The sequence below is a fragment of the Cyclopterus lumpus genome, chromosome 15, assembly GCF_009769545.1.
Source record: "Cyclopterus lumpus isolate fCycLum1 chromosome 15, fCycLum1.pri, whole genome shotgun sequence".
Classification (NCBI taxonomy): Eukaryota; Metazoa; Chordata; class Actinopteri; order Perciformes; family Cyclopteridae; genus Cyclopterus; species Cyclopterus lumpus.
In genome coordinates, this window is record NC_046980.1 from 11,699,296 (window position 1) to 11,717,881 (window position 18,586).

At 38.0% G+C, this 18,586-nt stretch overlaps 1 protein-coding gene across 1 annotated transcript in view; it reads left to right on the top strand.

Moving 5' to 3' along the window:
* The first annotated feature begins 487 nt into the window (after window positions 1-487).
* Window positions 488-18,586, top strand: part of eys (eyes shut homolog) — a 146,350-nt gene continuing 128,251 nt past the window's right edge. Inside the window, exons 1-6 of the mRNA XM_034551233.1 lie at window positions 488-1,232; window positions 2,058-2,174; window positions 7,655-7,851; window positions 8,678-8,805; window positions 10,056-10,170; window positions 15,448-15,607. Of these exons, the coding sequence (XP_034407124.1) occupies window positions 488-1,232; window positions 2,058-2,174; window positions 7,655-7,851; window positions 8,678-8,805; window positions 10,056-10,170; window positions 15,448-15,607 (1,462 nt within the window). The remainder of the gene's footprint in view (window positions 1,233-2,057; window positions 2,175-7,654; window positions 7,852-8,677; window positions 8,806-10,055; window positions 10,171-15,447; window positions 15,608-18,586) is intronic.

Here is an 18,586-nt window from a genome sequence, read left to right on the forward strand (position 1 = left end):
TGTCCCCGAGAATGCAAAGGTGGAGCTCTGCTAGGCAATGGAGACAGTTGGTGAATGGCTTTGTTGGTGAAGACCAGGACTATGTAGTCCAGTGGGAAACAGGAAGCCGGTGGAGGTCTTTTAGGACTGGAGTGATGTGGTGCCAGGTTTGGTGTGGGTTAGAGGTCTGACCAATGCGTTCTGGACCAGTTAGAGTCTGACATTTTTTGATAGAGATGTAAGACTGCAACTCGACTGGTGGGGGAGGCTGTAATTCTGTTTCATCAAGTTTTGAGCTGTAGAAATAACTTATCTGTTTTGTAGAACTTCCTTTTGCAAATCATTAATCACACTCTTTCTTTTTCTCAGGTCATTACTATTCATGTGGACTTCTTGGAGTACATGGAACAGCAGCTCATTAAGTATAATATGCATTTATTCATTAATTCTCCAGATGACATAAATTGAGTCCCAGATTGATTTGTATTAACTAGTAAGAGAGGAAAACATGGGGGTATCATTGTTTCACTTGTTTGTCGTCTTTATGGCTTACCATCTGATCCAATGCCAAACAGTTTGCAACAGACAAGCTTCACTTGAATGGCACCCTAAGCAACACACAGTCCAAATAAATTGGACTCTCGTAGGAGACCTCTGTAGGAGCGTTTCTGAATGTTGGTATTCTCAAGGGGGAGAGGAGTCAACTGGGAACCCTATCAACTTCCCACAGATGTGCCCACTGCAGCTGCAACATGGAGACAAACTGTTGATGTCTGCTGATGAAACACTGAAGTCTTATGGCATCAGACTCCTCAATGTTTCAAAAGACAGCTTTGAGAGATGTTCAACAAATGGACAGATACATGATCAGTTTCTTTCCCCTCACAATCTGAATGGAAGTGAGCAAGTTGAGGCTAAGTTGCTCGTCCCAGGTCGTCATTACTTTATTGCTCAGCATGAGGGAGACACGCAGCTGTGCAAGCTTGGCTTACGGCTCAATGTGTCTGTTAAAACGCAACTTTGTCAGGGTTCTCCTCTGCTGCGACTTTGTTCGGGGAGCGGCGTTTGTCAAACAGGCCTGCGGGACGATGCATACCACTGTCAATGCCACCACCACTACTCTGGGAGGTTTTGTGAAAAGGCCGATGGTTGTTTGGATAACCCTTGTGGAAACCAAGGAGTCTGTTTGAGCAATGGATCCACAGATCCCAACCTCAGAACATATACATGTCTGTGTCCACCACATTTTACAGGTAAGGAAAAAAGTAGATGTGCACTGATTGCAATTTTCATGTCCAATGTCTTTTTTTTCTGACCTGCTGATTTCATATTATTCATATTTTCTGTCTTTCTAAGAACTATATTTGACAGTATACACACACATTTATGTCTCTTTTCTTTCATGGGAAACTGAAATTGAATTGTACGTTTATAATAATACATTGACTATATATAATATCTTAAAGTTACAGGACTTTCTCTCACTCAAACACATCTCAAAGAGGTTGTTCATTAATTTGGATTTGCAGGTGTTAGAAATTGCAGCTTTTATGTCTTCTTTACTAACTAAAGAACTTCCAGACTGACGACATGATGTTGTGTAAAACCATAATGACAAATTATCATAATTGTTAAGCTCTCTTAACTTCTTTGAAAAGGATCCAAAATAAATGTTTACCTAGCTTGTGCATGGAAATTGCTTTAAATAATAATTTGTATATTTTGTGTAATCTGATTGATGTATTTGTCAGAATTTCACTCTCAAATTAGTTGAGAGAAATTTAAATAATATAAAAATTACTTAAATCTAATGCTGTTGTTTGGCATGGACCAAAACACAAACATAATTAATAGAATACAATTGAATTGAAGCAACTTGCATTCCAAATGACTTCCTTCTGACGGTTTTTACTGCCATTGTGTACTCTGCTGCAGCAGTTTTATTTATAGCACTAATATAATTGTCAGTGTTTCAATTCGAAAGTCAAATAGCATCAGCAATAGTTTTGTACATGTTCATAATGTTCATAACCCATGCATATCTTGTTATCTGTGTACTGACTTGCCATTTGGTTTAGGTGTTAACTGCTCTGAAGTCGTTGGAAAAGAAAACTGTGACAGAATTTGTGAAAATGGGACGTGTGTTCAAGGGTCGCCTGCCTCCTTCAAATGCATCTGTGACACAGGATTCTCTGGTAAGCAGCTCTTTTTCAGCTGGTTATTTGTATAATATCGATGAATCGTCTGACTTTGACAATGAAAACATAATATGTGAACCTAATTGTACAGCTTTGATTCCTGCAAGTGGAATCATCAACAGACAAGCAGTTTTTCATGATGCTATTTCTAAAAGGCGTAGGTGAGATTTTGCTGCATCTCAGTTTTATTTGCACAACCATGTGCCAAGGGGCACATATCTGTGGAAAAGGTCAAAGCTGAAAACTGAAAAGCCATATATCTTTTAAAGATCAGCATTTCCTCATGGACCTCAAACTTGATCCTACAATGTTATATTTCTCATCGTAATATATGAAGCAGCCACCACCTCAAATCAAATCACCGTACGATACGACCAGTGACATGTGGTAGTAAAAAGCCAGTGCTAAACTGCTGGCTAACTGAGTGTGTCATAGTTGGTAAAACAAAGGTTTACAGCAATAAATTAAAATGTAATTTAGTGTGTATTATTTCTGCTGAGCATATTAAATCCGAACTTTGATATTGGTCGCTGTCTGTGAGCCAAAGAAAAGTATGGCTTATCTAATATGCAACTACATTAATATAGTTGTTATGTTCCATCCCGTAATGTTGCCCATGGTCTAAGAACTCATATGGTAGTGTTCAATATTAGAGTTTTATTCTTTCTCATTTCTACTAAATTCTGTATAAGTCACTGTGTCATGCTCATGGTTTTGATGGTCTTTTCAGCTTGAGCCAAGTAAAGGCTAAAGTATGCTCATGCCTCCTCACATGAATAATTTCCAAAAGGGTATCTATCGGACACAAATGTTACCTATTTTCCATTCGCAGCCAAAGTGTGTTCCTTGCCGTGTGATTCAGGCAATTTAGCTAGAGGCTCGTATGCAAGTGTTGGGTGGCAATCGTGATATTTATCAGCAATGATTTAGTTTCATTCAGCAGTTTGCCCTGGATATCATTGTCTGCTGTACAAACTAGCCTGCATTGAACTTTCTGGAGTAAAAACTCCAGGTGGCTCCTCACATTGATTCATTGTTTTCTTTGGAGCACAATTTGTCCTGGCAGCTTTCTTGAAGTGTCTTAGCTTTGCCTTTTCGAGTCCAGCCCATGCTTTCAGCTTATTATTTTTTGAAGTAGTTTCAAGGTTATTGCCAATGCTGGCATCCATTTTTCAGTCATACAGTAGAAGAAGAAAGTACAGGTCAGGGGGTAAAGGGTAGTATAAGACGCCTCAGAAAGCAACTATCTATTTTAACTTTTTATTTATAGATTTTTTTCAAGTAACAAAGAACGCGACAAAACATTGTAAATGACAAAAAAGAAAATTAAAATAAATAAATAGAAAAATGAAGAAAATGAAAAACAATAGGGGGTCAACAATCGCTCTTTACACTATTTAGGACCATTCATTTCTGGTCACTTAATGACTTTAATGCTATCCACTTCTCCCAGCGCTGCTCATGGGTCCCTGATTTTAACCTTTAGAAAATGAGTAATTTTTTCCATTTTATGTATTTCCTCCACAATGTCCAGCCACTGCCCTTGGCTTGGGGGGTCACTTTTAATCCAGTTCCTTGTGATGGCCTTTTTAGCTGCCAGTATCAAGATTTTATATAGATAATTGTCTTTCTTATGAATTAGATCACCATGTCCCAGATAAACGATCAGTGGGTCCCTGGGGATCTTATAGCTTAAGATCTCCTCCAGAGTCTGAATGACTTGGTCCCAGTATGTTTGGAGTTTTGAGCATGACCAAAAAATGTGAGTGGTTGGCATTCATCTGCCCACACTCTCTCCAGTATGGTTGCTCTATACCTAATTTTTTATATTTTGTGTATGGTGTAATAAAAAAGCGGATTAGGTTCTTCCACCCAAATTCCCTCCATTTTCTAGAACTAGTGGAAGTCTGTTGCGTTGTACACATGGAATGCCAATCACTATTCGACAATTTAATGTTCAGTTCTACTTCCCATTTCAGTTTTACATATAGTGTGTTACTTTCGATTCGTTTTTGTAAACTACTGTTCAGTTTGGAGACCAACTTTGAGGGGGTTTGTTTGTAGGCATCTGTCAACACTTCGATCACTTCATTACCTTCTGATGCTATTCCTTTTTTAATTTCTGTATCGTAGAAGTGTCTTAGGTGTAAATATCTGAAGAGGTCCCTGTTTCCTAAATGAAATTCTCTTTTTAGTTTTTCAAAAGTTTTAAAAGTGTTTCCCTCTAAGTGTACATACTGCAGTTATTCCTCTTTCTCTCCAGCGAACAAAAGTACTATCTGTCTGTCCAGGTCTAAACCTGGGGGTCATAGAGGGCCAGATCAAAAGCTTACTGTCTCCTTCCAATTTGTATTTCTTGACTATCTCCTTCCAGATATCCAATGTTACTTCTAAAATGGAATTATCTCCCTTTTGGTCAGTGTAATCTTTTCCTCCTAGTCTGGCCAGAAAGCAACTTTCAATGATTAAAAGAGAATTCTCTGAATCTTTTTTTTAAAGTGAACAATAATGCTTTGCCCTGTTACTCTTGTATGTTGTGACTGCCAGATTTAGGCTTCATTTAAGGCTCAAGGTTAATAGTTAGATAAAGGACATACTTTACATGTGTTCATTATCAAGGCAACATTGAATTACCAAATAGAGTGTCAAAGTAATCTCATATGAACTTTGAAACTACTTTTAAAGATGTTTTCAGACAAGCCATCGATGATGAACTAGCATAAAGGTGAGAAAGAAAAGATTCCAATAAGTAACTCATATAATAGGACATTTGTTCTCAAACCAAACCAAACAGGTGGGATGGTAAAGGAATGTGTGCCCTGATCTGATGTTAAATGGATAATTCATATAATTCACATCAGAAATAAATTGGTGAGTCGCATGCACCTTCTACCTTTGCAGCTTTTATCTAATTTGCTTGAATTGCCGCTGCTCTCTCAAGTAAGCAGACTCCACTGGGTGCTTTAGCATAGTCATGGTGTGCTGCTGTCCCATCAGCTTCTTGGGAGTTCTGTGGAGCTTGTGCTTCCTCTCCCTCCTTGCTGCAGTTGCCTCATTAATCAACTGGAAGTTAGTGGCTGCTCCAGTGCAGGCTGCCCTCGTAGGCCAAAGTCTATGCGCACAGAATAATGAGCCAAACTCATGAGACGTTTCAAATGAGATTTTCTTTTGATTTGATTCTCCTTAGCACTACCTCATGGGTATTTGATGCACGGTATTAACATCATTAAAGGGCTTTTCCCATTTTCTATGAGGTGTTAATTATTTTTGCGATCTTGTTGGTAGTAATATCATTTTGTAAGGTTTAATTTGGATAATATATGCACTCATTACCACCCTTGTTAAACAATTGAATGACACAATGATATGTTTATTGGATATCTGCCTTCATAATCACTGTAATAATAAGAGTCTTTGAGATGAACTTATCAGTGGTAGAACTTTCAGCACAAATACAAATGAATGTAAAAAAATGAAAACTTTTTAGTTTTGTTAGAACATAAATGACCTAAACAAAATGTTTCACATATTAGGAGATTCCCTCCTGAGTGCTGAGAGTGCTACAACCATTATATGTAATATATGTTTGTAACAGATGAATGTGTTCCTAAACATATAGTAGTTTGCATTTGCATTTGAAAATTCTATCTGGTGGGAAATGAGTTAAGGAAGAAGCCCTGAAGTTGTATACAGTAAGATTGATGCCCACAGAGGAGGCTATGGGGAGCCTCTGGGACATGAGCACTCGTATCAGCTGGGGGATTAAAGAAAATATGCACAGACAGAGTCACTGTAAAGATAAATGTGTCTGCACCTTGTGAAGAAAGACAAAAATGAAAACCCTCACTAGGGAATAACATCACACTGTCTTCACCTTTTAACCTGCGGAGAATTCAGTCTAATTTTATCCTTTGCATCCAATGTCACGACTGGTGCTGGTGAAAGGGTTGTGGTCCTGCAGCATTTAGAAAACTACTGACTACAGCTTAGTTCAGAAGTACTTCATCTCGGAGGATGCTTTTGTTTTACGGGCGGCATCACTGACTACTTGGTTTAAATTTCAGTTCAAATCTACCATGAAAATTATTTATACGCACTGATGATGACTTTCCTTTTATTACTGTACCTGGCACAATGTTGTATTTGGATTCAATATTATTTATTTGGATTGAACTATTACACATTTCAAGTCTGTCTGCACAAACTGATTCATTTTTCAGCCCATTTTTAAGTCAATCATCAATACATACCAAAGTGTTGCATATTACAGTACAGTATGCTACAAAAGTAGTACAATTGTCAATTATTATAGGAATAATATGAATATTATTGTGGTGGAAGCAGCAATAATAATGGTTTCATCATTTGTCATGTTTAACTTGTAGTCCTTTTTAATAAAGAAATTTAATATCACATGCTTATTGTATTTAATAAGACAGTACGAATTTATAACTACCCAATTTCTCTGACTAGGTTCTAGTGTAGTCTGTCTGCACATCTCAATACATGATAAGATATGATGTAATAGGCACACTATGTGCTCATTCGGGCAAGTTTATTAGTACCAACTTTTAAGCACATAGAATAAAAACTGATGGAAGGAGATGAATTAAACAGGAAGATGTAAAATATGATGCAAATTGACAAAAAAAAGAAATACCATGTATAATGGCAATCTATTTTCCCTAAAAAACAGAACACAGGTTACTGCCACAGGTTTGAACCAAACATGACTTTATAATGTTGCATGTTGTGTTTACAGTACCATCAAACTTTAACCCTCCCTGGTTACAGTCCTCACCCAAATGTTCATTTATATTAATGCTACAGTCGACCTGACTTCACGGGATCTTCTTAACTACGACGTTTGGTTTCCCTTAAGTAAATTGGGGAAGTATAAATTGTGTTTTTCTAATAATAACTGGTCTGGCACAACATTCCTGTACAGTAGCTTTAGTGAGGTGACTTTGTCTTCTTTATTTACATGTGCTTAATAACATCTGGCTGGTTTTCCTTATTTTCCAGTTGGTGTGATTTGTAGGCTTCAGTGGGAAGGTTTCTGAAATGGGCAATTAGGCTCTATAGAATATCATCAATCAGAGGCCACCATAGCAGCCTGACAGCAATGATGCTGTTTACAGTTGATCTAGCCTTTTAGTTTAATTGTGCTTGTCACAATTAAATTAGTGTTCCTGCACATGCCTCCATCCTGTGTAATTATTGATAGTCAGTCACCCCATCCTTCATGGATTATAGTCATGTCAGTCAAATTGTTTCAAGCATAAAGTAGCATAAATGTCATACCTGTGAGATGTTACTTTCCATGTTCACTACTTGGGGTTTTATTGTTTCAAGTAGAATGTGTTCAGGTCTACTGTGCAAAGAACACCAGTTAACAAGCTTTTATACATTATAGTTTCTAGATGTTAATACAATCTGAATAATAGTCTTGTAATTGTGTGTTGTCTGTTTTGCAGGCCCACCTTGTGAGAAGAGGAAAGCCCCCTGTGATCCAAATCCATGCAGAAACGGTGGCGTATGTGAAGAAAGCTCCAAAGGATGTGTTTGCATTTGTCCTGAAGGATTTGGGGGCGTCTACTGCGACTCCCGAGTTGTCTTCGATTGCATGTCATATGCATGTCAGGAGAAACGAATTTGCACTGCAGGGGAGCATGTGAGGATTTAATTTGCCTTATTTGTTTTTTTTTTCTCGGTGGGAGATAAACAAGAAATGGCACATGAAAATGAATTTAGGGTTTTGAAACGAGATCAAATAGCTTCATTCTGAAGGCTGCAACAGCAATTAATATTTTCTGCTGAAGATGAGCCCAGGGTGTTTGCATCCTCGAGCATTTTGATTGAATGACCCAGAGCATGTTTAAGTGCCAGTTTGAAATGTCTCTCATCAAAAGCTTTTTGTAATTAGACGCCTTCTGCAATTTTCACTTTTCACTGGAAATGCCATTGTGGTCAGACATTTTCCTGAGGCAGTAGTGTTTCTAATGTTCTCCAGGATGCACAACAGAAAATACAATAATAGTCTTAATTGTCTTTCCCTGACCTTTTTGGTTTTGTTCATTACAGTTTGCCAAATGAACTGCACATTCACAGCTTACCTAATACCAGAGTAGAGTAGACTAAAAGGGACATTTATCAAAATAATGCCTGATCTTTCTGCAGCTTGGCGTAGACATTCTTCTGAAATTTAAATCTTTTTAACTTTGAATTACATCACCATTAGCATTTTTTTAGCCTCTTGTGATTTCTAAAATTCATATTTAAACATATATAAAACCCATTATTTACTTGGATTTGATTAATTATAATTGAAGAGATCAGTAACAAATAATGTGAGTCTATCAAGTCACAATCCGCCTCCAGCGAAACACTCTTTTATTGATAATATTCCTACAGTTAGTGATCATATGTACCTTTTATGTAATCTAACCCTGCTTTCCCAAGCTGCCAGGTGACCTGGTTTGTTTTGCCTTTATACGCAGGCCTCTGAATGTGTCTGTACAGATGGTAATGTGGTCCCAGCATGCAGGAGGCAGCAGGACCTGTGCAGCCCATCACCATGTCTCAACAATGCCACCTGTGTGTCCAGGGGAAATGATCATATCTGCAGGTAACAAGCATACAGGGACCTAATAGAGGCCGCTCTCTGGTCCCCTTTCTAGATGACTGTAAAGTTATTCAATGGGATTTGGATTTTCATTTAACTTATAAGCTCTTGGACTAATACATAGTACATGTCTGGCAGACCTCAAGCCTCATTGTTGGCTTGTGATATTCTATATCATATTATCAACTAATCCCATGTAAAGACCAAAACCAACAATGAACTGATCCAACTTACACGTTTTCTCTTTGTAGCCTAGCTTATTCCTTGTTGTCATAGACCTCCATTATTGTCAAAAAACTATAAGAAAAGACTATTGAAAACATTTGTGAGTTATACTGGATGACTGTTATTTTAAGCCAATCATACATACAGTCTTCAACTCAACTTTATTTACATAGCACCTTCCATCAGTAGCGATGAAAAAAAAAACATAGAGATCAAAAAGTGTCCAATGGTATCCTGAGATCCAGTAGAATGTACCGATGCCTGGAGAGGTATGCCACTGTGATACAGCGGTATATATATATATCGATCCCATATACTAGTTTCCTAGCGGCACCTAGTTAATGACACTGGTCAACTTAACTTTACTGAATTCATATTGTCTTGACAAGATATAAATGTTTTTTGGTGACTTACTTTTGGGATTCATATGAAAATGGTTTCAGGTCTACTACATTAATAAGAAATGTATGTGAATACGGCTCTGCTTTTAAAGTCTCAACTCTACCTCACAGCTGATGTCTTTTAGATCCAGTTATTGTACTGTATCAGATCACAAGTCTTACATACTCAACCCACAAATCCTGATCTATGCTCCAAGACTAGATCATTCTAAATGTGACAATTTAATTTTTCTCATTATGACAGCTCGTATTCTCATCAAAATAAATACAGATTAAATCAGATTCGAACATTCGGTATGTACAAATGAGAGGGAAAGATAATCAAGTGGAGGGTGTGTTCACCTTATTTTTAAAGAAATAACGAGTTGGATTATTTTTGATTGTAAGAAAGTATAATCTGTGATTCATAATGGACCTTAATTTGTTTATGAGCTAGCCCCACCCTTTTGGCAATCGAGGTCCCTAAAAACGGGCAGACACTATTTCTCCCACCTCTGTACCATAAACAATTCCTGTAGAAAACAAAATTATAACCCACGTATCTTGCAAAAAAGAAAAGAAAAGAAAGGCTTGTTAGTGCTCAAGGCTGGTGTATTGATTTTAATGACACTGGACTCATCTTAACAGATGTCTGCAAGGGTTTTCCGGGAAGAATTGTGAAGAAGTAATTGACTACTGCAGGCTGCTCAATATCCACTGCCTGAATGAGGGATTGTGCTTGAGTGTAATTGGCGGATATCAGGTAAGTAATTCAATGTTTCAGTCCTAATGAAATACTCCGAAGCCCACAAATATATGTTATCTTTCTTCGCTAGCATTACAGTAGCCTACACACATAGAGCCCACAATAACACTAATTCACTTAAACACACATAGTCTTACACCATGCACCAACCTTGTGCCTCTTCAGGGGTACTATCACATTACATGTCTATTTTCATTCAAAATCTAACACATTCTCCATACTTTTTGCTCAAAATGTATGCCTTTTATAACAAAATGGGAAACAAGACAATTTAGCTTAAGGCAGACCAAACACATGCAACAAAGGCAACAATATTGATTGTCAAACATGGCTTTCTTTTCTAAAGCCAAAAAACAAATTGGGTTACTTACACTCTAAATTATGAATGTTTCATTACATGAACTATCAATCATTTTCACATTAGCAGCAACACTGTCCTTTTGCAGTAATGAGCTTAAGCTCTAACAACATACCTTACTTCTGCACTGAGTGCTCCATTGTGGAAAGTTTACTAAGGTGTTCGCCTTTCTTGTTTAGTCACTTTTTTTCACTCTCCTTACAAGTCCTTCCTTACCAAGAACAGTCTCGTTGCGAGTCTCCATTCACCTCTGGCCAACAGTTCATCTATGTCAAGTCCCTACAAGTCCTCTCTTGGAAACATTCTAGGTGGCAGAAAAGATGTGCTGGATTTCATGTTGATCAAAAGATTGGGGGTGGTTCCAGACTGTCTATTTGGCTAGTTATCCACAGTGAGGGGTCGACTGTTGACTATGGCCATAGCTTCGTAAAGTTTGTAGTGAAGCGTCGTTGAGTCTCACTCACTGACAGTCTTTATCTGGCGTTCCCACATGCCGCCTGCATGACTGGAGTGGGACGCTTTCATCACAAAGTCAGACTGCTTTTGTGACAGAAATGGATGGTGTCTCTGTGTTAAGGTCTTGTAAAGCTGCCTTAAATTCATTCTTTGCACCAACAAAGTTAGTGTCTTGAGTTCATGGACTGCAGCTCGAACTGCAATGAAACATCGCAAGCAGTTGACAAATCCTCCAACATCTCGTGGTGGATGGCCCATGAGCAGAAACTGGTAACGAGTAGGCTGTATCGTTTCTGCTGTTTCCTTCACTCTGTAGTGAGAAAAAGACCGAAGCAATCCATACCACACTATTAGAAGGGTGGGAAGGCCTCTGCATGCTCTACACAGGAAGGTCACACATGTTTTGGCCTTCTGGAGGTCTACTGAGTCTGCGACGAGTCACACACTGCCGAATATACGACGCAACTGCTCGGCTCATTCCAGGAATCCAATAGCCATTGGATCTGATTTCGGTAGTGGTGAATCTTGGTCCCTGATGGTTTGTCTATTTTGTGATTATGAGCTAGTATCAGCTCTGTCACATGGTGCTCCTTGTCCATGGCAATTGGGTGCTTGAATGAGTCGACAAGGGATGTATGGCGGAGTCTTGAGTTACGTCTGTGTCCAGAAATGCATCACGGTTGTTGCAACTTCCTTTTGCTTGATTTCTTTATCACGTTTGACTTCACAGTTCTTAAATTATTCAGCACTTTCCTGTTCACTCACTGTAGAAGGCGCACATGACTTGACTTTCTTTACTTGTCGAAGAAGGCGAGCCACAGTTTAAGTAGCTTGGGACCATGATGGGAATTTGGAGAGACGGTCGACAAGACTCATTGATTCTGTGGTCTTTGTTTGCAGTGTCTGTGCTTTTTTGACTTATGGGTAAATCCAATGGTACATCTTGAGTTGGAGGTATTTAATTTTCCCAGTGGAATGTTGGGCCAGTGAACCATTGGATGTAAGCAGCTCATTTACAGTTTTTCCCCTGGATGCAACGTCAGCTGGATTATCTTTCGTGGGAACGTAAAGCCATTGCTGGGAGCTTGTGATATGGCGGATGTTTTGGACTTGGTTGGTAACAAATGTGTAAAAGCGCCATGCATTGTAATTGATGTGGCCTTGGACTACCTTTGAGTCTGTACCTGGAAGAATGTGTTTGTTTAGGCTTGTGCCGTTGCAACTTGCAGACCAGTCAAACACATGATGGTAGATGCCATGATGAGGAATTTTGACATCACTTTTCTCAATGACTTCTTTCATTTATGCTGTGTAGTCCTTATATTTCTCATATCTGTAAAACCTCAGTTGTAAATGACTGAGCCTAAATTCAGCAACATTTCATAATGTCTGATCATTTCCTTTTTGTCTTTAAGTTTATTGAGGAAAAAAAGAGATCCTCTTGTGAGACGGTCTTGTCATCTTCATTGATGCCCTTAAAGTCTTTTTCCAGGACACTTATCACATTCATTGGTGTGACTATAGGGAGTTCCTTTACTGTGACAGAGGCTTGATTATGTTTCATCGATGAACGGTGTTGAGCAGCCTACGATGCTCCACCCCAGGTCTGTAAGAATGGCATAGGGCTCGTTTTCTTTTCCTGCTAATACATGTCTGGGTGTTAGCGTTCTGGGACAGTTATACACAATTAAGAGTGCTTATCACAGCTAAGGAGAGGTGGCATCTTATCAGTGATTACTGTTAAGTGAGGCCATCGTTTTGCAGTTTCATGAGCGTGAATATGATTACGATTCACAGGAATGCTGCGTACATGTGCGTAAATTGATGTGAACATGTATTGCCTACCTCCTTGTTGATGAAGGTGCTGTGACTTTGAGTATCTACTAATGCATAGACAAGTTGTTCCCTGGATGTTTTTTTTGCAGATGACACCCACTCAGGAACGATCATTGAAGTGCTGCCTGACTGACTACCTCCAGTGACGCTGAGTACATGATTTTGCTTGCAGTGATGTGGATTTGTCACTGTTTATGGCAGTTTGAGTGCTGAAGACATAGCTTTGTTTTCCTTTGTTTCCTTCAATCTTTCGTCATAAGATGAGTTGAATGAGTGAAGAGCATATATAGAAACGACTGGGTTGCATTCTATCTCTGCTTCTGTAGACACAAAGTCAGTGCAATCCTCAAAGGTGGAAAACTCTCTTCCTTCCATGAGGGCTAGTGTAACCAGCGTGATGCTAACCAATCAGGAACTTTCTCTAGACCACATGGAGCATGTATCGCAGACTTGTTCTTAACCCATCAGCTTCCATGGGCTGAATTTTTTGCCTAATCATCATTTCTATAAAATGTGGCTTCGAGACATTTGTGAGCAGGGATGTATTTCTTTGGGGAATGCAGTTTATCCGCTGAAGAAATACCCTTTCGGTAAACAAGTGACATGAATGAAGCCCTCCATTCAATGTAGAGTATTGGGTCTCCACTTAACACTGTCGACGTTGTAATTGGGAGTCTGTTTATGGCTATGCTGTCTTGAATTGCTTGGGCTAGACAGGACATGTCGGTAGTGGGAGCTGGTGTCACAATGTGAGGGTTTTAGAAGGGTTGAAAGGGATGATGGGAGGTCTGTTGTGCTGCTGTATGGACTGTCTATTCATTTCCTGTCTGCTTTCTCTGTCATAGATCTCCTGTCTAGCACGTACAGCCTCCATGTCCCTTTCAGCTTGAAGACACTCTAATTCAGACTCCTGTATTTCTAATTCCTTCCTATGGTTTTCTGCCATTATGATTATTTTTTCATTTTCATTTCTTTCTTCTTGCATTATTTTACATTGAGCCTCCTTTGCAGCAAGCTGTGCAGCTGCATCAGCTCTTTTTTCAGCTATTAATGTTGACTCAGAGTGGTGACTGCCCCTTGACTGAGAAACAGTGCCATATGTAGAGTAAGCAAAGTCATGGGCTAATAACTGACGGAGACGGCGTTTCACGCACTGCATCATAATCGCCATTTACTGCTGACAAGCGTTCATTGACTATCTTCATAACATTTTTAGTCACAGCCTCACATGCATCAATCTTGCCTCTCGACTCCGTGGATGGTGTGGCACGTTCTTTTATTTCATTGTGAGCTCTCATGACATCCATTCCCTTTTCAATGTTGTCTGCCATTGTAAGCAATTTAGTGAATGCTAATATACATACATACATACATACATACATACATGCATACATACATGCATGCATGCATGCATGCATGCATGCATGCATACATACAACTGTGCGCACAGTGCAACTTTTTTCCGAGCTCGGAGAGCCTCCTTAAAAAATATAAGCCTCTTATCTTACAAGAACATAAAAGACATATTTTGATTAATGCATGCAAAAAAACATGCAACACAATTGATTGTCAAATACAGCAATTTCCTTTTCTAAAGCCAAAATGCAAATTAGGTTACTTACAATGTGTGAATTACATGTTAACATGTATTAGTTTTCAACTACTACATAGAGTGATTTATTTTAATTATGCATCAATCCCAAAGAAAATGTGATTATTTTTTGCGTGGAAAATGTTTCTGACTGGTTTCTTCTACATGATGTTCCTTTCTGTCTTTGGGTTCAAATAGATAGATTTGATAAAACAGACATGTTTATTAAATGCGTCTTCAAGCAGTCATTAGTTGAAATAAAAATAACAAAGAATAACAGAAACATTACTGATATCTACAGACAGCAGTAAACCAATTTTAACCCTTTGATCATTGTGAGTATGCAGAAACATTGCTTTGACAGACAGGTTCTGGTCAAATTTTCCTCAATTGCTCAGTCTCCTCTAAAGTGTGTGTGTGTGTGTATGTGTATATATATATATATATATATATATATATATATATATATATATATATATGTCAACACTCTCCATTTAATCTTTATATAGAAGGAATGGTCCCTTATCTAGATAACTCCACAACACCAGGGACTCTTTCTTGAATTTCTCATTTAAGTAATTTGTTTCAGTGCTGTGAGTGCCACAAATGTCATTAGCCTCCATCATATTCAGATAGTGGCATATATTCTAGAGGGGAATATCTCAAAACCTGAACAAATTAAATCAAAACTACCTGTAGACATTGAGTTAGGTGGATTTTTGTAATTTGGGTATACTCACTCTATTTTATTAAATGTATTTACAGCCAACCACATCGTATGAGCAGTGTGCAAATTGCTGCCATTTAAATTTCATGCTGTCCAAAGGTAGAACATAAACACGATTGCAACACTATTTAACCTAATATGGAGGGTTAACAGCACCAAACACCCTTAAAACTGAAAGTCAACAACTTCACCCCCATATATATTCTTTAATTTGAAATCCAGCGTGAGCAAAAACAATAAAGAACATATATTTGCTCTAATACTTACTTGTTTATACTGTACTGTAAATACTGTTTTTTCCTGCAGTGTGTTTGTGCCCCGGGATGGATGGGAGAGTTTTGTCAATACGTAGGCGATGCCTGCTTGATAAAACCAAACGGCTGTTTGAATGGAGCCACGTGCGTTACAGCAAGTCAGCCGTCATCTTCTCCAGTGTACACCTGCAAGTGCCCCCTTGGCTTCGCTGGTGAGATAACTTTGCTTTATTATCAGTTTTTTTTTTTCCCCTTTCTATCTCTCTGTCCGTCTGTCTGTTGACTAGGATTTCTCAAAATATGGAAAGATTGATATAAACCCTGGTGAGAAGGTAAGTCTTGGGGCAAGGAATGACTGATTTGATGTTTGGAAGAACTGGTATAGCTTTGCAGTAACAGGCAGAGTTGTGTGTTCTGCTCTGACATTTGATGTCGCTATATGTAAAAATGTGAGGCAGATATGTAATACAGGTGGTGAGCGCAATCATTTTCTGAATATGTTAATTCATTCTGCAGTCTGATGCAAGACGGCATAAGAGCTCTCTGTGGTGATGACTGATTCATACATAATAAATGTTTCTATGTTGCCTTTTGTTGGTGGCAGCGGTGCATCATGTATTCCATCAAAAGTGAGCTATTTCTATCCTGCCAAAATGGTCACAGGAAATACTGGCTTATTGTTCTCTGGCAGAGGTCCATTACATTGTTATGTCATATAAAGTTTGTGAAGGAAATGGTTTTTTTTCACTGCCACCTTGTTATTTAAAAAAACACCTTATTATATAAAATGAGAAATGACTTCTTCCAGCAAAAATAGAGGAATGGATTATCGGGTGTATCAGTAGATACACATCACATCAAATCCCTACCTCGACCCAACCCACTTCAAAATGGTTTTGAGGAGAACTCTAGTTCTTTCGATACCGATATCAATATCGGAAATGTCTTTTAATACAGCTCAAAATGATTGGGTATCAGCGAGTATTTAAGTCCATGCACTTGTCTGATATCCCGCTATATCAAATTCTGAGGTATTTTAACTTTACTACACTATACTTTCTTACTTTATACTTCCACTCCGCTGCATCTTACCTGTTACTTTGTACATTTACAATATTAAAGCACAGTATAACTTAACTAATAAATGATGCTAGAATATTATAGGTTACAATACCAATCAGTATATAAATGATTAAAATCACCCCAGCTGTAATATTGAATTTATGTACACATGTTTGCATCAATAATTATCAATGTTTCGATGGAAATGTCCTATAATATGTCAGCTTCATTAACAGTGTCATGATAAAAGCAACATCATGCACTGCACAGTATCTCAACATAGACAGTAGCTCAACATAGACATAATAAAGTTGTCAAGCATACATTTGTCATGAGGCCATACATACATACACAACATAAAAACAAACTCTAAAGGTTTATGGCTGTCCCTGAAGTCAGTGTTTGCTAATATCCATCTGACATGAAGTCAACTTGCTCAAGTTTGTTCCTTAATAACACAGTAACATCTGAGAGCAGTTATTCGAGAGGGTCACATGGGTTCATTCAAAGACTTCTGATTGTGTACACTGCTTGCACATGGGTCAGCAGGGCAAAAGGCCACTCATTCAGGTTTTGAAACATCCACTCTGATTAATGTCTCAAAAAACAGAATCACAGCCAGCCCAAGCCAACTGACCTCTGGCCTTTGACTTTCGACTTAGAAGGTGGGCAAGGAAAAGCAATTATTGATTATCAATGGTGTACAAGATGTATACCATTGATAATTAATAGTTTGTTAGCCATTTTACAAATAGTTTTACAAATCGCAAGCCGAGTACAGATTTCAAGTAAAGGCCAGTTCTCTGGAAGAAGTGACTTTTTTTAAAACCTTGAAGCTTATTTACCAGTAGCCATGCCTGCTTGACATTTCTCAGGTCTGCTACTTATTGCATTCAAGTGCTCTGGCAAAGTGTTTCCTAATTAGCTGTCAGCTCAGAGCATGGCAGAAAGTTGTTAAGCTATCACTGACAACTGTTTTTAAAAAGGAGAGACCTAAAGGAAAGATGTTTCTATTAGACAATGAGATTTAAGGGTAAAGAGCATGACCCTTTGCATTTAGAATATCAATAGAATGGTATCGGCATAAACATCTATATTTAGACTTTATTACTTTTTTTTTCCTAGACATTATTTGACAGAACAATAGACGTATTGTGATTCTTGCTGAACATTATTTATGTTGTACAGGGGTTATGATGGCAGTGCATAGTAGTATTCCTCTCTTGTTTTAATGCTTAAACAACCATTGAATATTAATTCTTTTTTTCCCCTTCCCCAGTGTACTCGGGTTCTGGCCTATAGCGTATTTCCCAATCTGGCCTTAAATCCTGACACACTTACCTGTCAGTCAGATAAGCCCTTACATAGCACTACATGAATACGATTATTTTCCCCTCTGTTCAATGCTGAAATCTGTTGCCACATCGGTAATGGAAAATTGTCTCTTACACCATGGCAGGTCTTAGTGACTGATAGAATTCATCATTTTCTGGCATCTTGGGATTTTTGCTTTTGAATTTTGAGCCATGCAGCATAGAAAGGCCAATTTAATTTCAATCTCTGCCCGGAAACCCCACTATACTCACTATATCATAGATCATAACTCAGGATACATTACTCATGTCCCAGCATTCGGGTTTCATTTTGGAAGGCTTTATTTTTTGAACAACAATGGTTGACATATATTCATAAACACTCTCTGTTTTTAATTGTGTGGATAATAATATAAGACTTGGAAACTGGGCATGCACTTACATTCAAGTGTAGAATCCACGAGAGATCCAGGAGTGTGATTACAAGACGCATTGTAAAACCATCTGTAACTCTTTACCTGAAATGAAAAAAGCCTTTGCATTTGAACCTTATTTGACCAATAAGAATATATTGGCCTTAAGTAACCTGCGGCTAAATAATGACTGCGCATAAGAGCAAGAGGTGTTTTGCCCAAATTCAATAAAAAATAACCTTCAATTAATATTGACCTTCAACATCAGTGTATTTCCAAAATCATATATATATATATATATATATATATATATATATATATATATATTTTTATTTTTTATTTTATTATTTTTTTTTTTAATCTTGTCTAGATATTTAAGACATCGTAGTCTAAGGCCTAAATC